We start from the raw sequence: 27,296 nt of genomic DNA on the forward strand, positions 1-27,296 counted from the left end.
GCGGTGAGAAAAGGTTTACAAGAATTTCGTTAGAACAGGTTTTGAAGTTGCCTCTAAAATTCTTCACCGTTCAAGGTCATTCTAAGCTGATAATAGCGCAGGTGGTCATCTTAATGCCAGTCATAAGGGGGCATAATGAAAGAAAGATATTAGAGTGCAAAAAACCCCGATGACCTTGGAATGACCTTTTACGTGACCTTGATGGGACTTTCTGATACCATCTAAATGAAATGAAGTGTTTTTTTACAGTTAGTTATGTGTGGGAATAATTAAGATTTATATCATAAATGAGACACTCTGTGCATTGTCAAGCACAGACTCACTCTGTAGTCTTAAATATTGAATGCAAGTGTCAACGAGCGTAATCGGCAAGGGTCAAGGCCTACGTGAGGGTCAATCCACGCTAAACCGATTACTTTTTCACGGGTAAATTTTTGAGACAATCCTCTGCACTCATAAATCTCTCTATTTTCAAAATTATTCAATTTATTCATGTTAAAATTTGAATCGTCTTAATACACAACGTTTAACATTGCAAATAATTCGAAATCTAGTATAGTCATCATCAGAGTTGGGCAAAAATTTTACTTAAATAAAACTTTTGCCCAACTCTGGCCATCACCCTAAAGTTTAGGTACATTCTCTATGCAAAATTCAATGAAACGGCGCCAAAAAATCGTTCACAAATTTTTCATACATCATTAGAAAGGGGAAAATCTAATCTTCAAGTTCATTGTTAGTTTTAATCATAAATAAATTTTTTTGATGCGGCTAGAGTCATTTGAATTTGACAAATTCTCGAAAGAAAGAGTATCTTCCCCATTGAGATATGATGCCATTTCGCATGATACAGATCTTTGAAAAGAGTAACCGAGGACTTTGAAAGTAGACACTTTACGCTTCAAAATGAGTTCAGGATGATCCCCGTAAGATCTTTTTGCAATATAAAAATTGTCTGGATCACTAGCACGTAACAGAAGCAAAATAGAAATTTATTTCCTCCTCTAATAATGCTAATAAGTTGAAAATAATGTATAGATAATTTTAAATCCTTTAAATTGCTCCAAATTTTTATGTTTCTATTGATTTAAAATGATTATAAACTTATTAAAAGGTAAATATTAGTCAGATTAAAAGAATTAAAGACCGTCAATATATTAAATTCAGCCTATCAAAATTAAAAATGGAATAATGTTAGTACTATCTGGCTCATGTTGAAATGGATACAAATAATTTTTATTTTGCATGAATATCTAGTTATAACAGTTCGTGTATAGGCAATTTCTCTTTCCTTGAATTTTCTGTTTTTACCGAGGAAAATCGTGACAAAATCCGAACGCACGATCGCCCAATTATTAGACTAATTACGAGTAAGGTCGAGCCGAGAAGAGATGGGTCCTTGTGACTCAGATCAGAGTGGGATGAGTCCTCCGACCTGGTGGGGACCATTTCTATATAATCGACGGTGAAGGTGCCCGTCTCTTCATATCCTATCAGTGACCACGTTTCTTTTGCTGTCGGGCTCGTCCTCCGATTCGTACATACTCGTTCCGGGATAATCAAACGAAAAGCGAGGGACAAGTGAGATAAGGTGAGTGATCGACTAAACATACCTGGCGATCAGTGCTCCGATTCGCATGATCCTTGGCGCCGCATTATTACCATAATCTTGATGTACGCACAAGAACGGGCCGAAAAGTGTTCCCCACGAAAAAGTGAAACGGGCCGTTCTTGATCGCTGAATGACACCTCTTGAAATTGTTGTTTAGAACCTGCAATTATATTTTTAAAATAAATTTTTGCTAGAAAAATTCCTTGTCTAATTTTGTTGGGTACTGTCCTGCATCGCTGTGCGTTGTTGTATGGGGATGCTAGAAACTAATTATTAAATTCGCTACTTCTTCCTTAGAAACTATTATTTAGAATGCACAATTATATTGTTCATTATTTTATTTTTGCTAAAAAAATTCCTTGTACCATTTTCCTGGGCATTATCCTGTATTTATTGACGTACTTCACGCGCCCCTATATTTTTAAAAGTAATTTTGGAGGTCCCTCTTTGCTGTATTTTATTTTAACTTCCGTGCGTTTTCTAATATGAGTATTATAAGCTTCATTCTCTGTTCAGGACTGATATACCAAATTCACGATAGAATGAGTAATTTGTAAATAGTACAAAAAAATTATTTGTTAACATATCTAAAGTCTCTCAATATTTTAAAATTAATGTTAATGGTTCCACTTTATTTTATTGTAACTTTCATACATTCTCTAATAAGACTGTTGTGTGCTTCATTTACATTTAATTTACTGATTAATTTAAATTCTGATTTTTTTATTAAATTTAATTTAAATTTACTGATTTAATTAAAAGATTGTTGAACTCGGCACCGACTAACTTTAACGACTATTACACAATAAGATGGACGTTCCTCTCGTCGGCTTTTAATTAGAGGAAACCCATGCTCCCTCGAAACCCATTTACGAACCTAATCAACTGTATAAGGCAGTCAGAGATCGTTAACACTGCCATAGAAAAATGGAGATGACTTGAAATGACAGTGCTCGCAAGAATCCGTTCGTTTTAAGACGTCCGATGCTTTCATCGGACAGAAAAAAAAGTGCCACGAAAGTTCGTTGCATTGACACTCCCTAAGAGAAACTCCCATTGACTTAGGGAAACTGACAATGAGCCTAGGAGTCACGATCTTATCTTCGTCTATTGGTATTCACTGCCTCGGCTCTCACCGATTTTTTTGCTGACTATCTTAAAAGTATCGTGTATAGTATTTTTTCGTCCTCTTTGACGATTCTTGTGCAACTGACTGTAGAGAAAGACAAAGAAAAAGTTCAACATCCTCGACCGTTGTGATCAATTGGTTTCTGGAAAAGAAATCATGAAACTATTTTTGTAACTTATGTATGGTGGATCTTTATGCAAAATGAAAATTTTCTACCTGAATTACAACAACTGTTTAATAGGTTGAAAATAATATAACGGTATTTTTAAATTCTTCTAATGTTTTTAGTATTTTTAATTACACCTACTCCTGTATAGCTTGTGCATTACTTACAATACCGTCCATAAGTATTTGACCACTTAGCGGAATCGAATGTAAAAGTTTATATCGACGTTATAACTAGACTGCGGATTTTATATGCATTTATGATAAATAAATGGATAGGCATAATTCAAAGCAGTGGTCATATTAAAAAGATTTAAGGACATCGGTGCATTAGTTTCAATTCGATAAGATAGTTAAGAGAATAAACAATTTTTTATTTGGCTCCTGTGTCTTGCAATCAATGCAAACATTTTTCATTTTGCATAAAGATCCGCAGTCTAGTTATAACTTAAATTACTTTGAAGCAGAATGAATATAAATGTATATGATTGACATAGGAGCACATTATAATGCATTACATGTTAAGGATTTTACCAGTAAATAGATGAAAGTTATTAAACACTTCGTTCATCAATACATATATCCACCTCGCTGGGTTAATGACAGCGTTTAGAATTCGAGGCATTCGAGCAACAAGCTACTTTAATGTTTCTTCCTGGAAACAGTAAACAGATAGAGCGGAGAGACACTTGAAACCACCATACTTAAGTGTGTCCGCTAGACCAGTTTTCGTTCAATTTTTTTTATTATCTTTTATTCACAGTAATTGATGTTGAATATTATCTGTATTATTAATTATCACTTTTGTATGAGTGTATAAAAGAAATACTCTGGCAAAAGTTACATTGGGATGCCTTATTTTAAATATATTTTGTATATTTTCGATAAACTGAAGGTGGTCAAATAGGTATGGACGGTAGTGTATATGCATAGCTAAAAAGTATATGTATAAAATACAATGTAAATAATAATTTATATAGCTTTAAAACTATTCTTGTAGCGTATACATGTATATTTATGTATGTGTAGCTTGTATTATTATGTTTGAAATTTCGTCCTCCCATTTTTCGTAATAAATACATGAAACCCGCAGTCTATTCTTGCCGGACGATCTTGTGCACGATAGAAAATTGGCAAATTTGTTGCAGATGATGCTGGTGCCACTGGCCGTGGTGCTTTTCGCGACTGTCGCGTTCGCCGAGCCCGCCATCAACGAAATTCGGCCACAAAGCAACAGACCAGGAAGATTCCTCTCACTCCCAATTCCGCAAAAATGTGCAAACCGTAAGTAGACTTTTCGTTTCCAACGTTCAAACACCGTTCTCTCGTGTTTACACGAGGCTACCGGTTAAAATCAACGACCATTCAAACACTTTTCGCGCGAACATCGCTTTACTCAACACTTAAATGCATGATTGAAGAAGTATTAGCGAAACAAATTCTCGGACGCCTCTATGAAGTCTCCAGTGGTCTATAAATAGTCAGAATCTTAAAAAGAACACTTCCTGGTTCCTGAAATTTCTTTGGAACACGACGTGGGGAGACTTTTAAGCGACGTTCTTGATTAATTAACCATCGTCAGGTGGGTGTTTTCGACCACTTCATGACAGCCTTGACTAGACTCATTTAAATCATTAGGAAGAAATGTTGGTTTATATGTATATTTAAGAACCTACTTCTTTGAGATCGACCGAGCGGATAGCTATTATAACGTCAAATATTGTCTTTCGAATAATAGACTATAGTTAATAGGTATTTGATTAAATGATTAATTCTCATTTCAACGGAATTACGGTCTGTTTTTGAAAGTTGATACTATGCAGCTATAATTTCATTTGATTTATGCAGTTATACCACTCGAAACTTCAGAGCTAGACCGTGCATCTTGAAGAAGAAAAATATGTATACCGTTAATAATGCTATTAATTGATTAAGAATTATGCTTTGGGTTCAGCTACATGTATATCTTGCAGAAGATAAATCTTTACAGTGTGATTAATAGTGCTGATTGTCTATGAATTTTACGTTCAACCTAGGGTTGAACTCTTCCCCCGAGTTTGTCCACAATTATGAATAACAATGTCTCCCGATGTGTCTCTGGCCAAGACTGTCAATAATGACTCAAATTGAAAGTAACTCCCGGAATATCCGCGCAGACGGTCTCGGTATTAGAGATTAAATAAATACAAACTTTCTAACTATTACAACCTTGGAAACTAGTTTCAATCTTGGTTTTCGATACTTTGTGCAGCTGAAGTAGTAGTAATCGATTCGTGGGAGGAGAGGGGAGGGATGTTCTATGACTGATTGATCGATTCGACATTGAATGGATCCTTTAGAATGGAGTGAAAATCGAGATAGGCTGCAATTAGAGTGCCTAGTTGCTCACGAGTATGCGGATTATACTGTTCGACATCTGTTTTGTGTTCAATGTAACTGGCAGACGATTCTTACAGATTTTGATGCGTCGAAAACAAATCGGAAAATCGTTCGTTAATATCTTCGTTATGATATTTAATTGTATTTAATCGTAATAATTACACCTTCGCTCCTTCAAACACTACGTAACGACTACTTTGCGTTACTCATGAAAATTGTAAGATTTTAAAGAAATGCATAGTGTGATAATAATGGTTTCTTGATATATGTGAATATGTTTAGAGATATCAGAAGTCAATTTTATGTTTTACAATTAATTTTATAATTTGTTTATGAAGGTATCACCGACGCATTTGTGACATTTTTCTAATGCAAATGAGTCCAAACACGGTACAGTTTGAATCATATTTACCTGTTTAAGCCGCGATAGAGTAGAGCCTCGGTTATCCGAACTAATCGAAAAGTGGAGCATGTGCTAGATTAAATCTTAACTGATTTGCATATTAAGACTTGTTGTATATGGTCGCTTTAAATTTTTCTATGATCACTTTAAATTGGTTCGGATAATCGAAAGTCCGCTAGATGGTGGATTAAACAAATAACTTTTCAATCAGAGTAATGCCACTTTCAATAACGTGCCGATGCTGTGACGAATATCCCAGTTAGCCAAACCTGCTTCGAGCAAATATTGATCAATGTTTGTAATCGTAGCTTGCGAGCAAAAGGTGGTCATATTGGTTCGAAGATCATGGTTGGAGTAGAATTTGGTGTCCCTATTTGCTATGAATCTTTTTGCCAGCAAAGCTCGTCGACAAATTCGGAACCTAATGCGGAAACAGATCGCTCGGTATTTGGTGCAATTCCATTCCAAATCTTGTCAAATCCTGCTCTAAGAGTAAATATCAGGCAAAATTGGAGTAAACCTTGCTATAGGAGAAAAATAGGTGAAAATTGGTTCTGCGACAAACCCGGTAGGGAATGTTAGACGTAGTTTCTTTTTGGAATTGGAAAACACCATTCCAGAGAAAGTGACCGAGGGGCGCGTAAGGGCACAGGATCATCCTAATTATTAAAATTCCGACAGCTGGATGAGTGCAACGCTCCCGCGTAGGCGAGACAACAATCGGTGAACGCTTCCGTGAATCCAGGACATTTAGATGCATCGGCACGTTCTACGGCCGACGGAAAGAAATCGAGGTTAGAGCTGCTGATATACGCTAAGAAGGCTCTCTCGCGCAATCCCTCTGTCGCGTATTCTTAAAAGCGGGCACGTGACACCAGCTACTTGGACTATTGTGCAATCTGGCACCTGGTTGGCTCGCTTTTCACGCTGCTTTAGTCAAGGATCGTCGATCGACACATTTTCTTTCTGTTTCATCTTCGGTGAACCCCGCTTGGCCGTAGCGGATACTGTATTGTCTCACGTGCAAAAGATTGCACACATCGATGAGACAGTACGTAACAGAACTGTTTTTGGTGCTCGATTGTTTCACTATGAAACTTTTGCCAATATATTTGCCACATTTTTCGGGAACGAATGAGTCCAAACGCGATACAATTCTTGTTTAATCCACGATTCACTGGATTATCCGAGCTGATGGAGCAAATTGTCTTCCGCATATGATTCAGCTGTGGATCTTTGTATAAATTGAAGCTTTTCGAATCTCTTCTCAACCGAAAATTTGTCACTTCTTATCACAAAGAAGGTGAAAAATTTACCAACAAATAATAAGACATACAAACAATCCTAGGAGAATTTCTTAGCAATTGACAGGAAAAATCAAATAACTTTATCCCGTTTTGACTCGCTGCACACGCAATAGTGGCTGGTAAAAAATAGACAGCGTCACCAGATGAGCATCATATACAATTTTCAAGTGGTTGCAAGCATGTACCGTGTTAGGCGAACCCATTGGTATCTTGTAGCACGGTAAGTGCTAAGTGTTGCTCTGCGACTCTAGGCGACCCAGGTCTCTGGCTTTGCTTATCTTGGCAACGAGAAAGTATGCAGTGAAGACGACAGTTAACGTTCGCCGTCGTCTCAGTGACCTGTTAACAAGTCCACGTTCAGATAGTCAGGTAACTGCACTTGCTAGCTAAGGCAACATAATCCTTGTTCACTCGCGGCAGTTATGGCACGCGTCCAAAAGAGGGCTGTGGTTCTACACATCAGGGTTTAGAATCACAATAACGAACTTTTTGAAAAGTTTAATTGAAGTATCATTAGCAGACTACGGATTTTATGCATTTATGACAAAAGTTAGTAGATGTACTCTAAAACAAAAGATTGGAAGAATTTTAAAATACTCATAGACATATAGAGATAGACTGCGCGGCCTGTACGAAGCGCTGAAGCCCACAATGGCGGCAAAAAACAAAAATAAAACATCAATAAATACATCAATTGGAAAGAGAGCGCTATGGACCCCGGCTAATGCTCTCTCTCTCACTCTTTGTACCGCGCGCCGCCATTGTGGGCTTCAACTCGCCCATAAGACGGCGCAGTCTATCTCTATATGTCTATGAAAATACTGGTATAATATTGTTCTCAATCTATAAAAGATATGAATGTGTAATAGAGTGAATAAAATTCATGCTTAGAAAATTTTAAAAGAACAGTAAGAGTTGCTTTCGTAAATAAAAATCGGTCACCCTGGATACATATCAAAATACGGCAGATAGAGTTAAACTATGCTATTCATAGAGCCATATAAATAATAGTTTAAAAAATTAATACAAATTGTAGTTCATGTTCATGCGTGGTTCTTTACGAAAGAAAATACTATGAAAAATATAATTTATGTGCATCCCTCTAGAAGATTACGTTGCACGTTGAAACTTTTCTCACTTTTCTCGGGACAATCGCGTTTTCCAGGTACACCCTATAGTATTTCTCAATTACCATGTCGGCCGCATGACATTTCCGTCATTAAACACTGAACTCCGTTAAAAAATCTCACCGTTTTATAATCAAATTACAACACAGAGACACGATCGACTTGGGAAAGATGCACACTGATTAAAGGTTCTCACATCTATGAAATATCACACACGTGTCCCAGCAACAGAACTTTCTCTTTTAGTGCAACGACGCTGCGTAAAATGTTAATTCATAACCGTTCGTGACGTCAGCTGTAATAAAAGTATTTTAACGAACGGTTTTAAACAATTTACTGCGAGAACAATAATTTCTTGCCCCCGTGTGTACCCACTGAGGAATCGAAGACGATCTTTTATTTAAATTCATTTTGCGCAATATTTGTGTGTTATGTTCGACATCATTGTAAAAGAAATTAAGTAACTTTGTTGGCAACTCATATTTGCAATTTATTTGTTCGCTATGTTGTTTCGTCTTTAGTTTTATCATTACATAATATGAACTTAATTGATTGATTGTGCTGAAGGCAATCTTTTCCTGTGACATTTTTATGCAAGCAAGATTTAACGACTAGCAAGATTTGACTCTAAAATAATTCGTTTACTTTATAAAAATAACAAGAATGTGAAAAAATACCATAAATGCATAAAATCCGCAGTCTAGTGATAAAGAATCAAATTTTTTCTTCTCTCAATTTGTATAAATCGGTCCATAAAAGTTCGTAGTCGCAAAAAGATCCTAAGTCCACGTACGAAAATTAAGTGCGACGATTTCCCCGTTCTTTGTTACATTCTTCAATTATATTTTTTACCGCGAACGGTAATAAATGAACGTCGGAGCCTGTCGTTTCAAGAAAATTAATAGAAGGATTGCGCTGGAAGCAATCTTTTCTTATAAACTCTTTGTCTTCGTCGCGGAAACGAAGTTTCCTGACTATTTTTTTTCTCTCTATCTTTTTATCACCGTTGTATCTCGCTTTTATAATTTCTTTGTAATGTAATTACAGTACCGTAGTAGCATGCTAGAACGTCGTTGAATCATCAGTCGTCAAAAAGAGATTAAATTATCTACCGTATATCTAATTGGGCAGGTTATTGCGCAATGGAGACCGTTCTAACGGATCTTATGAAGTTGTTAGGGATTTGTAAGCGTTTGTTTAGATAGAAAACAACTCAATTATCCACTTGTTATTCCCGGGTTAACGTCAGCGTGGCAGGTGAATTAATTCCAGCGAGATTTATGTCAATGCTGTAACGGTAAAAATTACTTAACCGTTAGCACGGTTGATCGACTGCGTTATCGATATTTTTAAATCCGTCATCATCCTCTTCGTACACCATTCCAGATTGATGAATATTGATTACTATGAAAATCAAATTGCGGTTTTATCGTAGAGGAGCTTCGATTACAATGTATGCATCGATTAGGTATCAGTAGAATCTCGATTATCGTACACAGTGAACATTTAATTACTCAGTTATAATTAGATTGCGGATCTTCATGTAAAATAAACATTTTCTGCTTGAATTGGTTCTCAAAATTGGATATATCTTTCTTAATTCATTTAATCTTTTCATTATTTTAATTTGTGTCGTCTCAGTTTTGTCAAATTCGCAAAATATCCTAGATTCAATATTTATTAATTTATACAATTAATGCATATTTGGAAGAAAAGTTCAGCCAAATAGATACCTCCGTCCGTAATACGTCGAAAACTGGTCCCGAGCCATCGTCTTATATGAGAAAAAACTGTAGATCTCAGGACTAATAAAATCCCTGTATGTAATTTGAGACGGTGTAGCATGGGTATGCAAAGAAGTTGCAAAAATGAGTACACGAGTCCAAGTCTAGCGTGAGCAACAAGTTTCTTTTTGTTGCAAATGTGCATTGGAGGTGCAACTGCACCATCAGGGGAATTGACTCGAATTGAGGGGAATACAGTTACCCTCTCTCTGCCAGTACCGGATTAGTCACGTGACATTGTGACACATGCACGACAGAGACGAAACGCGTCACGTGACCAGGCCGTGTCGGTAGCTTGGGGGAATAGCGTCGTAGAAGGGGAAGTGAGGAGACGAGTCTTAATCTGGCGACTCTGGATGGCAAATACTGTGAATAAAATATCCTGTATTTCTCCATCGAAATTAAGGACTTTTATTTACCAGAAGAACGGCAGAAACCTTGTACGTTCGCCACGGTATATGTATGTTATTCCAGCGTGAGGATGCTACGGTTAAAAAAATGGCGGTTACACAAGGGTTGCAAATAAAATGATGTTCCCGCAGATGCTCTGAGAAAACGGGGTCACGAAGGAACTCCGCTTTCGATGATTTCATCGATCCGATGCGTGACTGTGTCCTCTCATTGTTACTAATTGTAAGTTAGTAAGTGGATGGAACGGCATTATATGAGACCGACCGAACGGCCGTCGGATGATCGAGCATTCCAGGGGGGCAGGCATGCAATCATTGGGATGGAAGATGTTAGACAGTTGTGGTTGTATCCGAACATCATTACGTTGCACCATTGCGGCAAAGGTGATTCAGTCCCACGGCCCGTTCGTGCCTCTCACGTGATTAAATACCGTGGAAATGCGACCATTTTGAAATTCTGTCTATGACCGAGCGAATGACCGAGCGAATGTCGAGCAATCTTTCTAATTTTATCTACTCAATTTTAATACCCTACTTTAATTACTTCAACTTTAGGCGTGTCCCCCTTTCTGTCTCTTTCCTCTTTCAACCCCCTCCAGTCCTTAGATTCATTTTGTTAATACAATTTTCTTTTTTGTATTGTATATATTTTTGAAATGTTCCATTTTCTTTTACATTTCTGGATAGTGTTGATCAGATGCTCAACGAAAACCTACCCTTATGGAGGGTGTTTCAACTCGTTGGTACATGTTTTACTCCATAAATGAAAATACTAGTTGGTTAGTAATAAACATTAGGCGTCTAACATCAAGATTTTTCAGGTTATAACATTTTTAGAACGTAACTGATTTATTCAATTGACTAAATATTTCTATTAATTTATATTGGTTTTCAAGATCGATTTAAATATATACAATCTTCTGTCGCCAAGTTATAGTTAATAATAATTACTTCAAGTTTCAACAATATAATATTCAGTGGCCCAATTCATCTAAATCGTTTTTTTCGATTATATTGTTTTTGGAATGAGCACATTATAAATTTCCCGGTCGATTACTTGCATGTTGGCAATACTAAAGCCTAATTGCCGGAACAATTTAATGAATCTTCCAACATTAGTTTATATCGAGCCAGGAATTCGTGTCTTAAGAGGTTCCAAGCCATTTTCATAATAATTGATCATCTGGTTAATCGGTTGGCTCAGTACGAGATTATTGTTTCAATATTTTACAATCGTGCTGGCCATACTTATGTTCTCCGTAAAATGAATTTTTCTTAAGCTGTTGCAATACACGTAATTACAGAACCTTGTGCGGGCAACTATAAAATAAACATAAACGTGTTGCACTTACCTCCAATGATTCGTGGAAAAGATTTTATTCGAAAACTTTTATTTATTTACACTCTACTGTATAAAAAATCAGTCGTTTCTCTGTTAATGAAATTATCTAATGAATCCTAATAAATATTCGAAAAATTTGGTTTTAAAAATATAGAAAATTATAATAGTAACACAAAATAATTTAAAAATAAATAAAATGATAATATAAAAATATTTGAGGTGTAAAATACGATACTTTATCAGTAGTACAATGAACATAAAATTAATTTGATTCGAATAGTACTATCTCTGATCATGCCTACAGCATTTAATGGAAAAGTAGTTATGGCAGTGAAAGTAAACGTCCTAAAAATGCAAGGCGCGTCCACTTGTGTTAATCATGCAGAAAAACAACTAGAAAGTTAATGAAACGTCACACTTCTTAGTTTAATAAGAAATCGAGGAGATTTTACTGCAGGAAAAATTAAAACTGAAACACGTATACAGTACATATTACATACAGTATGAGAAAGGAAGAAAGACAATCTAGAAACGTTTGTTTTTAGAAATTATTTACGGTCAGCACGATTGCAATGTTTAAAATGAGAACTTTTACAATAATTAAGTTACAAAGTTATAAAGAAAGAAGTGCAAAAAAAATCACGTGAATTTCACGAGACAATTAGTGTATTAGGAATAATGTTATCTAATGTATCTGTTATCTAATATCTAATACAATGAATAATTATATTGCGTTTTGCAATGTTGCTTACAGGATAAATTGACGTAACAATATTGCTCACTAGGCAAATTGCAGTAACATTGCGCCGAGCAGTGTTACTCACAGGATGAATTAAATTTGATAAGAAAAAAATAACAGAGTTATTACATTTCTTCATTAACTCTTAACAAACGTGGGATAGCAACGAAGTTTTCGTAACGTTTGTTCTGCCCGAGAGATTTGATCTTATCGGCTCACAGTTCTTATCATTAACAGGAGAATAGAATTAGCAAAGGAACAGTGAGACTGCCTTTGTTTTAGATTTGTAATTTCGAATTGTTTAATTTAAAGAGAAAGGAAACGTTTCGTCTATTTGGACTCGTCATTCAATTTACATAGCAGAACCTGTTTTACCAGGTGTATTATTTAAATTACATTGTCTTTCGTGTATCCAATTCATTGTTATCTTATCTTATGCATATCTAACTACAACACACGTTTCTGTAAATGGACAAAATCATAATGATAGCATAAGAATGGGAATAAAATAAGATATGTAGAATTTAATTCGTGGTTCTTATAGTACGTCGATTGTAACTTTATTTCGGATTTTAATCTTTCGACCATTACTTGTTTGATTTACTCGTAAGATTACTTGTTAGATTAGTTAATTATTTTTACATACATATAATGTATACACCAGAGTGGATTTCTGCAAAAATGAGTGGTTACAATTTAAAAATATAGAACGAAATAAATTGAAATAATTTTAGAGCATGAAAATAATATTTTTAATGTGCTAAAATAAGTAAAGAAAGTATGAAATGTGTGTCTGGCTCCTGTCTCTTGCAACCGGTGCAGAAAATGTTTATTTTGCATAAATGTCACTTCAAGAACTGTTACTAATCATTTTCAGCGAAACTGACAAAGACGAAAGAATCGTCGTATTAGTACCCCGTTCTAAGTAGTTTTTAATCAAAATTGCGCAAACCAATCCGACACCAGGCAGAATCCTCGGCTAACAAATCGCTTCAAAGTTAAAGCGCCTTATGACAGCGCTGAGCTGAACAATCAGCTGTCGCAACGTGAGGCTCTGTCCGACTGACAACTTTACAAAAGGCCGATGTTCCGTTGCCACGAAAATGTCAAGAATCGTTGCGAAAGAAAACAACGCCACTCCCGCGAGATAATTCCCTCCGTTACTCGTTCTGCCAACTGTACCCGCCATATTTAAATGGCCCTACCCGGAAAAAACACTGTAAAATTTTCTTATTTTTTTCCCTGCCTAAAAAATAACAGACAACTACAGTTTAGGATTCTTATAGCTCTGGAAATTACCATTTTTGTGCACAGGGCCCCTGCTGCCGAGGAATCGTTAAAAATTGAAAAATTGTCTGTGTACAAGTAAAACACTGAAACTGTTAAAACGACAAAGTGGACAAAAAGGGCGGCTCTCTATACGTCCCCCAAAAGAATACTGATCGACTCCGGTCACATTTTTCCGGTGAATTTTGAGCGAGCAAACTTTCTTCTTTCCTTTCCGAGGAACGGCAACCCACTTAATGTTTCATTGCAAATATCGTCCGCAAATATTGACCTGGCTCGCATACATTAAGCGTTTCTATCTTTAAAAAAACATTTCGACGGGTCCGTGTCCTTTGTGAAAGCTCTCGCTTTCCATTCGGTTCTGAAAACGGCTTCGGGATCTTAAGAGAAGATAGTCTCCCGCTGTCATTCTCGATTTCTTCCGTTACGTACGCTAAACGGACCGTCATTTCGTTCCTGTTGATCCTTATTGAGTTGTCACGCGAATAATAGAAAGTTCCCTGGATATGCGGGTTCGGCTATCTAAAGCTGTGTCCACACCGAAGCGAAATCGAGCGAGTTTTTGTCGCCTTCTTCTTTTTTTATTAACATTATGTCCACGCTGACTATCACCGAATAAGTGAAAAAGACAACAATGAGCGACAAAAACCTGTTCGAGTCTTAAATTTCCTTCATCAACAACTATGGTATAGGCCAGCGTCCAATACAAGGGAGAAAAAGTAGAAATAACAATCCACCATTAGGAGCAGAAGCTTCTTCGCCACAAGCAAACGGGAAGGAAACACCGCTGGCAAGGGACGGAAGTGGATTTCTCGATTATTCTGAAGCACAATGCTGGCGATCGCATACGATATCGTAATTGTTCCTGTGTTCATTGTTGCGGACATCTATTGTACGAGTTGACTTGCAGGAAATTTACTGCAGAAAGGAGAGAAATGCACGTTCAATGACGTTCTATTCAGCCGTTACAAGCAATCCATTTTCGAACCAAACAATTGACATATCTAATACCATTAACTCAAACTTGATTAGGGTTTACAGTTTTGATAGCAATGATTCAATTATTTTGATTTTGTAGGATTTTTTGGGGGTGATTCATAAGACGTGTTCTTTTCTCTCGAAAATGCAATTCAAACATCTGAGAAAACTTTGAAAAACTTTTTCCGTGACTGAAACCACCTTAGATTCAATGATTGTACCTTCCTCTTTACAACGACGCCTTGAAAATTGATGCACAATTTTTTCTAGCCGTTTTATCGAGTTTTAAGTGAGAGGTGTGCAGCCCACTTCAACGGTGAAAAAAATTGTGCATCAGTTTTCAAGGAGTCATTGTAAATAGGAGATTTCAACCTTTAAATCCGTGGTAATTTCATTCACGAGAACAAATTTCGAAAGTTTTTGGAGACGTTTGAATACGCAGCATTTTTTTTAGAAAAATGCGTCTTTAGTTTCCCAGCTGCTGCGTCATGTAAAAATATCTTAGAGGCTTCAAGCTTTGAAATGAGTTCAGCCTGTTGGTTATGCTATTTGTTTTTACAAAATGATCACCATTTAAACATCGACAATTTTTCCGGAGACGAAAATCGAAGAAGGTTGCCGATAAGGAGACCTCGGTGAAAAGAAAAGGGAAAGTCGAGGAAAGAAACGAACCTCGGGTTGAGACGATACACTGCCAGTACAAAATGTAATTTTTTCCGTTACGTCAGGCCTGGCGTTCGCGCCATCCGTGCGTTCAAGTCTCTCGTCTGCCACTTGCGAGAAAGAAAGGGGAGCCTCTCCTCTCCTTCTCGCAATTTACGATCGTTATATCATCGTTCATTAAACATTTATACGCCCTCGGAGGCGCTCGCACATCTCACGATGGTGTCAAGGAACTTCTTACGATAATCGCCTTAATCGCAATCCCACTCCTGCGAAACGAGAAACGTGTAATGGTTTCTTCTTACGACGTTTTTCTATGTCGTCGCCTTTTACAATAACAATCCAATGAATTGAATATTAGTATTCTATTTATACGCTGCGAACATTATTCTTGTTTGGATTATGATAGTAAACGTGTGTATTTTTACTTGTCTTTATAACACGATATTGACAACTTCGTATAAAACGAAAGAATACTTCGTATAACATAATAATAAATAATAATAAATTGACAAGATGTCAGTCTGTGATTTGACATACTTTTTCAGAAAAAGATCATTAGCAACGACCGATTAAAAACTTTTAAAAGATAGTATTCGTTTATTTAATTTTTATTACCATCGTAAGGCTGTCGCCTGACATAATCTTTGTAGTATATATAACGTAATGCATATACCCTGCTTATACCTCACTTTATAGAGTACTATTATGAAAATATAATATCTCTATAACTGTTTAAAACGATTGTATTATATGTATATATTTTATATATGTACAAAATATGCACAGAAAATAATTTGAAATAGTGTAAAATATTAAATAGACTTTGGTTTAGAAAAACAATATATACTTGCTGTCATAGAAGAGACATGTGTGTAATCGTTTTAAACAATTTCTGACCGCGTTACACAGGCGTGTACAATGTACAGTAACTATACCGGTGAATATTTAATATAATAATAATTGCAAAAGGCTATACCAGGTGAGGAATATGCTATCGAATGGAGAGCCCGTGCGTGTGCGATTCAATTATCTTTAAGCTGCGCGTGTATGGCCGAGAGGTGGATTTGTAATCGGCGGCACATGATTATCGTGTGCTTAAATGTCAACGGTTTTACACTCTTTCCTGGTATTTATGCAGGAATGCCTCTCCCGTCGACGATTTATGACGGGTGTCTCATTATGAGATTCTCACGAGACGTGGTTGCGAAAGGGATGTGCTCGTATTGGACGGTCACATTTTGGAAAAGAACATAAAAATCATGGTCGAGTCGAGTGATTGGTCAAACAGAATTTTTACCTTCATTATTTACCTTTATTATATTTGTCAAACAAGTTATTTTTGCGTTCGTTGTTTTACTGTATGTTAGCTGATTTATTTTAGTGATCTTGAAAGAACTAAAAATGATTGTTATTTGTTCGATCGACAGGGCCGAAAGAGTTCAACTACAGGGGCCACAACTACTTCTACAGCGGCCATATTCCCGCTCATGCTAACCAGAGGGTGGACTGGTTAGACGCCAGAAATGTTTGCAGGGAATACTGCATGGACCTCGTGTCGATCGAAACTCAAGATGAGAATAACTTAATCTTCAGACTTATTCAGCAAAGTGAGTTCGACAATATTTTTACAGTATTTATTTATACTTCTATTGGACTAACAGTAATAACACTGTCCAGCACCAATTTTACGATAGCTGGGCTATTATTTGATAAGTAGGTATATTACTATGGATCTTGACTTTTATTTATCATCCCCGGTTTTTGAGAAATTTAATTTTAAAGGTAACATCGAGTTCTCAACTTCAAGAATTTCTTCTGGTTAAACCGTACAAGCTGCACGAATGATTTTTACGTAGAATGATTCTGTATACCCTATTGAATACAATGGTATATTTTTTATATAATAACATTATGAGCATTTAAATATGTTCAAAAAATGTTTAAACAGAGTGCGACTTCTGTCAAACAATTTTGTGCACCTAATTATAAATGGCTTTGTAGAAATATTTATTCTATATATTTTCATATAAATGGCTCTATGGAAATTTAATGGAGTGCATCACAGTAAAAAGTAAAATTGTATCTTACTTTTTTGAGGTAAAAATAATTTTAAAAAATAAAGATTTGCATAAACGTCACTATTCATTCAAACGCTTCTAATTTGGACATTTCCAATACTAGGACATGTTAGAAAACTAGTACAAGGTATGATCGAAGAGCTTCGAGAATATGTCACCCACTACTATTATGGAAATCGAGATCCGTGGACTTTTGTTTCCATGTTTATGGTGGCAGCTTATTATGTGCTCTATGTTTGTTTGCGGTCGCAGCTATAAACCGTTTGTCTTTCTCAGCCTTGGTGGTTACAGTTTGAATAGACTGTGGAACAGTTTATGCCGGTGTTTTTAATTGCTATGTCTGTTCTATCGAGTTCCCCTTTTAGTCATCATATATGGCAACCAGAGATTGCTATACCAACATGCTTATATCACTTATATTGTGACTGCGATGTTTCGCGCTTTTGTACAAAATTGTGCAAAAATCTTAAAAAATTTTCAATCTTTGCTTATTTTACAATTATTCTGAAGATTTTTCGGTAGACATTTACTCAAACGTACTTCGTTATATGTGTGAAAATGAATAAAGCATTCTTTATTATATTATATATTATTTCGAATTAATTGGAACTCGTTATGAAAACGAGATACCACTGTATAATGACATACAATTTCGCAATGCTGATTATGATGGGCACGTGGACAGCGAAAATAACTATACTTCGTCACTAGATTACGAATTTTATGCACTACTGGCAAAAATGAATAGGTCAAATGGAAAATTGCAGGCTTATTTTATTACTTTCGACTCTAGTAAATATCTCAAGAAGAAACACCTTGACAATTAGCTTTAGTTCTTTACAATCAAGTTAGACTATTTTTAGAAACCTGTAGAAGGTATTTCAGAAAAGACCTGTGTGTGAATTTGATTAACAAGGATGCAGTTGAGTAAGAAGATTTGTAGAAACCTGTAGAAGGTGTTTCAGAAAAGACCTGTGTGTGAATCTGATTAACAAGGATGCAGTTGAATAAGAAGATATCTAAAACAATCTAAATTGTCATAAATAACCATGATTTAAATTGATTACTATTTAAATTGTACAAGATAATCTAAATTTTCTTCTTTTAATTGTAAATTATTCTTGATACTAACGAGTAAAATCTATTGTTTAAAACCTGTAGAAGGTATTCCAGAAAAGATCTAAATATGTGCGAATCTGATTGATAAGGATCTAGTTCAATAAGAAAGTATTCTGTGAACAATGCCAGGATATCGGCATCGTGTTTTCTCGCGTGTCGTGACGAAACTACCGTGGCTGGAGATGCGACGTTAATAAATCACTGAAACTGTTCGTTTCGAAATTTCTGAACTATCTGCCTCGCGAGAATGAAAGTTACTGGTTAGCTATATAATAAATTGCTCACGAAGTCGGTTGCTTCTGTATCTCTCGGTGTCGGTTAGCTCTCCGGTGGTTGTAGAACTTTCTAAGCTAGTTACGACAGGGTTTTAACGAATTTCTGATGGAAATAATACTGAATCGATGATATCGACACAGGAGAACACGTCGTTACAACCTCCGCGATCTGTTTCGCTCAAGTGATGACCTTCGAGAATTGGATGCTCTTTGACGGCTGTTGAATCAGTTCCACAGCATATGATCTATCGGATTGCTGCATACGAAATTTCCGATTTCACACAATATCCACTTGAATTTACAATTGAGTCAGGATTATCGAAAAATAATTTAGATCGTTTTAGACACCTTATTTCACTGCACCCTTGTCAATCAAATTCAATCAAGATTCTGAACTATTTATTATTATTACATTCAAGATCAATCAGATTTTTAATGTGTGCAAAGTATCAAAGTTATTTTCTTTATATTACATTCATCATATGATAATTTTTGTTTCGCATTCTACATTTCAGTTCTCTTTAGAATTTTAATACTGACGATCAAAATTAATTGAAATACCATTTTTGGTCTTTTTATTTATATTTATCTTCATCTGAATACATTTTGAACGAATGTGCGTGAATTTTGTCAATTTAAAGAATAAGGTGTATACATTTTTTTATGTTTCATTTTGAATAAGTTAGAAATACTCAATATATAATACATATACAAACTTTTAAACGTAGCTTAAATGTAATACATATAATTGTGGAATATGGGATTAACTGATTTCGCAAAAACAGGTACACCATTTGTTCATAACAAAGGTTCTAGAATATCCAAGTCAGTGATTTAACGACTGAATCTTCAAGGTAAAACGCGGGGGATCTTTAAGTAGGTTGAGGCTGAGGAATCTCATCCTTTTATATACATTGTTGCATCACAAAACTCATCAATCTTTCGAGCTCACGTGCGCAAGGACAATTATATTCTGAATTTAATCTGCTTTATATTTTCGTAATAAATAATTCCTAATTCAACTGTACTTGATATATACTCGATTTCAAGACTATTTTAGAACAGATTATTAATATTTCATATATTATTATATATGAATAATATTTGCAAACATTAACCAGTATTTTAACCCAAAACTTACATTACTATAGTTCTTCTAACATTTTTAACCTTGTTACCGTATATTCTTACAGAATAGCTGCATACTAGCATAATAATTACAATATCGAATATTTTTTGCAAGATACTGTTCAATTCTCTGTCCTGGAAGCCATTAATTAAGTGTATTTACTCATACCTCACTTAAATCTTTAGCAGGTCATTAAACAAAAAAAAGGTGCATGTATATATTAGCTATAATTTTTATGGATAAAATTATTTTAATAATAATTCAAGAAAATATGAACTTGGAGTCAAAAAATATGACACACTCGTCTACACAATCATCACACGTTGATAGAAATACAAAAATGTGAGAGCATAGAAGAGTTAATGGCACTTCATAGTCATTCAAGTGCGAGGGGCTAAAATAACATACCTCAAATTGCAGCTGAACTTACTAGCCTTATCGCTAAGCTGTTGATCTATATGAAAAATAAAAATTGTCCAAGTTAATTATAAGAGACAGAAGTGAGATGAAAGCATATTCTACTTCTCAATAATTTCAATAAAACAAACATAATATGGCAATATCTTTAAATTCGTGTTCTAACAATTTTGTGTTTCATCTTTTTAGTTATACATGCATGAAATGAAATAACCCATTTTTTAAAATTGTTCTAATCGGTGAATACCTTCTGTTCAGACGATGTTCCTTACATTTGGACGTCCGGACGCCTCTGCGACTTCAAGGGCTGCGAGAACCGCCGTGACCTTGAGCCCAAGGCCCTCTACGGATGGTTCTGGTCCGCGAACAGGAAGAAGATGGCGCCAACCAACCAGACCCCAGAAGGCTGGAACTTCAACCCGTGGTCTCAAACTGGTCACAAGAAAGTCAGGCAACCGGATAACGCCGAGTTCGACATAAACGGCACCAACGAGTCCTGCTTGTCCGTCCTCAACAACGTCTACAAAGACGGGATCAGCTGGCACGACGTGGCCTGCTATCATCAGAAACCTTTCGTCTGTGAGGACTCTGAGGAGCTTCTGAACTACGTAGGCAGCACCAACCCCAACCTCCGTCTGTAAAAGAAAAGTCCTGAGTAAACAGTTCACATCATCAGCACCTGCCCTATTCGTCTCTGCAACTTAAGGCGAGACACCAGCCAAAAAATGAATGGAAACAAGAACCATTGTCAGAAAGCTCCTCTACAATAAATAACTATTTAAGTACAAAATTGGCATTCAATTGTTTTTAACCCTCTGGGCCACATGGTGTTCAATGGCAACCCTCACTCCAAATGTCTGAACTGTTACTCCAAAATTGATCGATTTCCTTGCGTTCATACAAAAGTATTTACAATGTTCACTGCGGCTTGCAGACACTTGGTCATTATTATTGACTGCGGATTTTATGCACCTATGAGAAAAACGAATTAATGCTATTCAAAACAGTGGAAAATATTAAAAGAATTTAACAATGTCAATATATTGGCTTCATCTTGTTAAAATTGATTGTGTATGGTTATAGTTTCTTGCAATCGATGTCGACAATTTTTATTTTGCATAAACGTTCGTAGTCTAGTCATTACGATATACCTTCGGTGATCATTTCGAGTGCTTACTAATGAGATTGGTAGCTTGCAGAAATTGAATATGTCCGAGTTTACAGTACGAAGTAAGCTAGAAAATTATATTAGAAATATTGATTACTAAATATCGCACGGGTTACTATGCAAAAGAACTAAAAGATTTGTTAAATTCTTGAGGAAGAACTGTGTCTAATTGTGGCTTAGTGGGTTAAGACTATTATTTCCGTTAGTAAGAGCGATGTAAGATATAAGAAAGTAATGGTAAAGACAATGGAATCTCCCCTAATTGTAAACAAAACATTGAAATACTTTAAATAGTATATTAGATCATTATGTATAGTATGAAAAATCAATATGTGCTTACCAACGTAATGTTAGAATATTTATTTGTATTCAATGATTTCGAAGAATAAAAACTGAAATGATTGAAACTGATTGATTAACGATTCGATATACAGATTGAATTATATATATATATATATACTAAAACAGTTTTATAATTACAGTTGAAGGAATGTCTCGCCGTTACATATACGTCCCACAATTCAGGATTACTTTTATAATGTAGCTATTTCGTTGTTAAAACGTCTATTAAGGTGTAAACATATTTATTAATAGAAATTCGGCCGATAATCTGTATACAATTATGAATAAACATTACTTAACATTAGTCATATATAAATACTTAAAATCTCACATTTATTTATCAAATCTTACAAACCAGCGTAAGAAACAATGCTCGTCCAAAACTTTATTCAAAATATCACTAATTGTCTGCTGTACTAGTACTTGGCTTAACTTCGTCGTCTTTTTCTTGCCCAACCTCCTCACTGGGTTCATTCTTCTTTTTCCTTTTTTTAGCCTTGAGCTTATTCAATTGCATTTTCATTCCTCGTTTACTTCTATGTTTAGGAATATCTGTAGGATCTGCGGACCACAATAAAACGTAAATTTATTGTGATTTAATTCTATGTATGTCAACAACTTCTCAAACAACAATACATACAATCGAGAGGTATGTTCATCCGCTTCCTTAAAACAGCTCGAACCTGTTTATTAATGATTTCTCTACATTGTACATCAAAACCACTTGGCAACCACCCCCTTTTCTCGTGACACCTTGTAGTGGGTAAAGGATCGGGCAACTTGGCTAACATTTCTTGTATTTCATCTACGAGAACGTCGCAATACTAAAAGATATTTAAACAATAAAATTTTGAGTACATATCAATTTGTAGAACTTGGTGGTACAAATAAAAATAATGGCAAACCTGATAAAACATTTGCCTTGACGGGGGTACAGTTCCATCTCTATATACATAGACACTTTCTGTTAGCTCTAACTCTTTTTTACCACATTGTTCTGTTAACACTCCACTTAAAACTGTCTTTTGTTTTCCAACTGGTGTTGACCTATATGGCAATGTATACTCCGAGTAATTTCTCTTACATTTTACGGTAGACCCTAAACCATCTAAACATAGAAAAGACATTGCTTTTATTTTCCAAATAGCATTTTCTATGTAATTGCAATGCCCAAAGAACTTACGCATAGCTTTCAGTCGGTAATCCAAGGTTTGGTACTTTCTTGCAGTAATATCTTTCCTGGGATCATAGCCTAATTTTACCCACATAATTTTCCATGGACCAGTCATGAAGTAATATGCGACAGAAGGTAGTAAAATTTTCAAGCGATCATGAGAAAATTTCGTTTTATACATCACCGCGTTTTTCGACCAGATAGGTCGCTCTTCGAATAATCGACGTATTTGATCATAATGAGTGTTCTGAACAAATTTAACTTTCATAGCAGTCTCTATACCAAGTGGTGGCTTCATAGGAACGTCTGGTGTCGAGAAGTAAATAAAATTCGAAAATCCCGATTTTCGTTTTGTACTCTTCCCTATTATATTGTCTGCATACGACTGTGCTTCTGTTTTCGGCACGTAAAGCTGAATTGTATCCATTCTACTGAATGCAGCTGGTGGTAAGAAATAAGGCACATCGCTCTTCAACCAAGAATACTGTGGTATGTTATTTGGGTATATCTTGTCATATACATATTCTAACTTTTTAGGGTCCTCTTTGCTTTGAGTCATCGGTAAGTACTGGAAATCGCAAAGATCTAAAGAGGATTACTTTATCTATTTTCAATTGATCAACACAATACAAATATGATATGTATAAATAATACATACTTGTAAATTTGAATTCCATATCAACCCGACCTAAAACTTTTAATTTTGGCAACTCGTATTCCTCGTCTTTAGAGAGATCTTCGAATTTGTGTCTATCAAATGTAGGCGGTATGTCTTTTTTAGTCTTCCCCAAATCAGTCTGTGGCGGATCAACAGTATCATCTGAGTTATTAACACTGCAACATTGTACTTGATCAGCTAACTCAGATATAACTTGTTCTTCGTCTTTATTTTTCTGATTTTCAATACTTCCAGTTTCTGATACTTGTGCTGTATTAATATTATCTTGCACTTTTGTTTCCTGAACATTATTTGCATTCACATTTTTCTTCATTTGATCAGCCTCAGCTTCTTCTACCTTTTTCACTCTCGACTTTTTAACTCTAACTCTAAGTAAAAATCCTTTGGTATTGTATCTATCACCACAAGTCGGTTTACAAAAAGCATCATCTGGTCTGAACTTCAATTCCAAACGCCGGTTTGGTGTATTTACTGCCTGTTAATACATAAAAATAGTTGGTAGTTTGCATTTTATAGGCTGTCGCTTTTTTAACAGTAAATGCATTAACATTGATCTGGTGTGTGGTATTGTTAAGTGAGCGACAGCCTTTGTACTCAATTCTAAAAGTATACTGTACCGTGCTAATGCTACTAATTCCTCCTAGTGTCGTTATAGCCCTTTCTGGATTAACAACATTTCCAGGATACTTAATGCAGATAAACTTTCTGTCGAATCTATGGCCTCCAGGAAGCACTGGTCCGATATAATCATCTTTTTCTTGTTCATCCAGTCCTCCTTGATTATCTTCAAATGTCTGTATACATACATGTATAACGTTAACTTTTGAAATAGTCATTAAATCAGTATAAGTCATATTAACCGCAACCTCCACAATCAATGCTTTAAAATTTTTATATTAAATTATGGCTAATAAATAAGGTGCACGAAAGCCTGTGAACAAGCAAAAATGTGATTACATTGATTTGATCTTACATCCTTATCGTCATTATTAGTTTCAGGTATATCGGCAGAATCATCGCTACCTAGATCTTTACGGTAATCATTGATATTGAAATCTTCATCCTTTTCATCTTGTGGATCATAATCTTCATCACTATCACTACTTGGTTCGCTCATTTTCTGTTTTCACTTTAAATACCCTGAAACGTAAAAAATCATATTGTCAATGTAAAAAATCATAGTGGTATTATAAATTAGTATAGAATTTTCTGCATTCGCGTATATATGATAAAATAAATATTAATTGATTCACACAATCAAAATACAAGTTTTTAACAGGTAGTTCACAGACGCAATAAAGCTGCTATTTAAATATTTATTTATATATACTTTTTGATATCCTTATATCTACTTTTAAGTATTATTATATTTAGTATTACTTACAGTACTTAAAATAATACGTTATAAAAATCACACGCGTATTAATATACGATATTTGTCATTTTTCTAAATAATCAATTACTCGAAAAACTTTTAGGTTAGAAAAGTACACATGGGACATGGAACTCGTGGAAGAATCTTATTGTTAGTGTAAGAAAGGTTGCCTAACTATAGGTAAAGTTGACATGTCGTAAAATAATTGCAATACATTTAAACATTTTTAGTAACAAATAAATTTGTTATTTGCATATTAAAATTATGTAAAATATTATAAGAAATTCAGTTAATGAGTGCAAAAATAAATGAGTAAATAAATTACATTTTCCTTGATTTCAGTCGCATAACAAAAATAGTATACAACGGAATGAAATTTTTGGATTATTTAATACATACTGGCACACCGGTAAATATTAATTGTAATACTGTCAATCTTGTACTTGTCAATCATGTACGAAACAGGAAGACAATATATATAAATGTGATATCGGAAGCAACGAAATACGATGTATTTAAATATTTCTTACCCGCCCTAAAACTTGCATACGAAGGCCAGGCTTTTCTACAATTAAATATTTAAGTTAAAGAAGACAGAAATAATGCACATTTGCATACGTTAATACAAAGTACAGTCAAAAAATATTTGGGCGAATGCATAATAAAATGATTTTATTGTGTAAAATCAATTTTATTGTGTATCAATTTTATTATTGTGAAATCATTGAGAGGTTAATACAGTCGATGCATTGTATATAACAATAATTGGTAGCCACGAAACTTATGAGCAAAAGTTTTCGAATAAATGGAAACGTCAATATAATTATACAGGCTATATATTATTTAGTAATGTTATAGCGTTCGGTTCTTGATGAAACAGGAAGTTCTATGAACTGTATATATATTTATCGACTGATAAGTAACTCGATCCTAAGTCCTCTGTGAATCTTTCATCCTCGACTTTTCAGTAGAAACGTTCTGTTATAGTATTATCCAAAGTTCACAGCAAACAGTTTGTTCGACAATCAAGTTACAAAGAATAACTTTAACTTTATAGAACTATTCATAATTTCCGTACCAAACAAATACTTTTTTATAAGTTAATGACTCCTGAATAAATTTAAGTTTCAAAATCGTACGTGTTATAGCGAATACAGAAAATTAGCTCTAATGATATTAATTATACTATAGCTCGAATATTTTTATATTTTATAAAAAAAATAATTGTCATAAGTTCTGTACTTAACTATATATATATATATATATATATATATACTATATATGTATATTCTTAATGTTTGGATATATTTTACATGATTTGTAACTTCAAGGATTTTCTCTGCTGTAACTGATATGAACAATTTTTATCTCGAAAAATTCTGCAGATTCTCCCAAATATAATAATATATTTTCGTATAACATTATACGAATGTGCGAAGGGAACAAAGCACCTTACCATTGTCAAAAATTTTTCAATTTATTTTGAAAATTAAGGCTACTCCAAAATTTTTTAGCGGTCCTCAAAGAAAAAGGTCTGTTCTATTTTTTGGTGTTGTTAAATTTTGCCTTAGATCTTTAATTTTTTTAATAAACTGCAAAATGGCCGACAAGTATCCGACAACAGCTGCGTCATAGGGATCCCGCTCTCTTTAAACATTATTTAAACATGTTTAAATGTTTATAATATTATTAAAAAAATATACCATTATATTATATTTGGGAGAGTCCGCATAATTATTCTAAGTCAAAATCATTCGCATAGCTTTGATGGCTATAGTGTTGAGTATTGACTCGTGTTGAGTGCATAAAAATTTGTAAGAATCGTTCGTTGATTATCAAAATTGTTATTGGCCAGTGTCGAACAACAGCAAATTGGAAATTCCGTAGTTACAAAGATTATAATAAGAGTTTCCGAGAAAACTGGCACTCTAATAAGCGTGTTTGTCATTGGAAAGAAGGCGTGGATACCTAATAGACTTACCTTGTGAGAATTATGTATGGACATATGGGACCAAAGCAGCTGTATAATAGGCAGTTTTAAATAATTCAATCGATGTCAATGGTACCAACGTTGTGTCGTGGATTTCCGCGCGTATTTCCAATTAAATCTCGACTTTCAAAGACGCAAAGACTCACAAACAAACTATACTTTGCTCAGATTGCTCACATCTAATTAATTTTTAGCCACTCCGAACGTCTATAAAAAGTTAGG

At 34.9% G+C, this 27,296-nt stretch overlaps 2 protein-coding genes across 7 annotated transcripts; one reads left to right on the plus strand and one right to left on the minus strand.

The window, feature by feature from the left end:
• Positions 1–1,431: 1,431 nt before the first annotated feature.
• Positions 1,432–21,136, plus strand: Slf (C-type lectin domain-containing protein slf). Its single transcript, XM_076441724.1, has 4 exons — positions 1,432–1,591; positions 4,055–4,190; positions 16,756–16,935; positions 20,605–21,136. The coding sequence occupies exons 2-4, from the start codon at positions 4,055–4,057 to the stop codon at positions 20,985–20,987; spliced, it is 699 nt and encodes a 232-aa protein (XP_076297839.1). The 5' UTR covers positions 1,432–1,591; the 3' UTR covers positions 20,988–21,136.
• On the minus strand, positions 3,364–25,633 carry L(2)37cd (general transcription factor IIIC subunit l(2)37Cd). Of its 6 annotated transcripts, none has more exons than XR_013010809.1 (9): positions 25,094–25,367; positions 24,683–24,849; positions 24,327–24,503; positions 23,689–24,184; positions 23,040–23,615; positions 22,762–22,964; positions 22,497–22,680; positions 21,995–22,417; positions 3,364–21,906 (listed from the first exon to the last, which is right to left on the minus strand). XR_013010809.1 is itself a non-coding variant. In XM_076441718.1 (9 exons), the coding sequence occupies exons 2-8, from the start codon at positions 24,824–24,826 to the stop codon at positions 22,257–22,259; spliced, it is 1,941 nt and encodes a 646-aa protein (XP_076297833.1). In that variant the 5' UTR covers positions 24,827–24,849; positions 25,094–25,367; the 3' UTR covers positions 3,364–22,124; positions 22,212–22,256. The 6 variants fall into 6 exon arrangements, 5 of the variants coding, with proteins under 5 accessions (XP_076297833.1, XP_076297837.1, XP_076297835.1 ...); XM_076441718.1 differs by having other exon boundaries at positions 3,364–22,124; positions 22,212–22,417; XM_076441722.1 differs by lacking the exon at positions 25,094–25,367 and adding an exon at positions 25,615–25,633 and having other exon boundaries at positions 3,364–22,417.
• Between the last annotated feature and the right edge of the window lie 1,663 nt (positions 25,634–27,296).

Source organism: Lasioglossum baleicum, chromosome 17, assembly GCF_051020765.1.
Source record: "Lasioglossum baleicum chromosome 17, iyLasBale1, whole genome shotgun sequence".
In the NCBI taxonomy this organism is placed as follows: Eukaryota; Metazoa; Arthropoda; class Insecta; order Hymenoptera; family Halictidae; genus Lasioglossum; species Lasioglossum baleicum.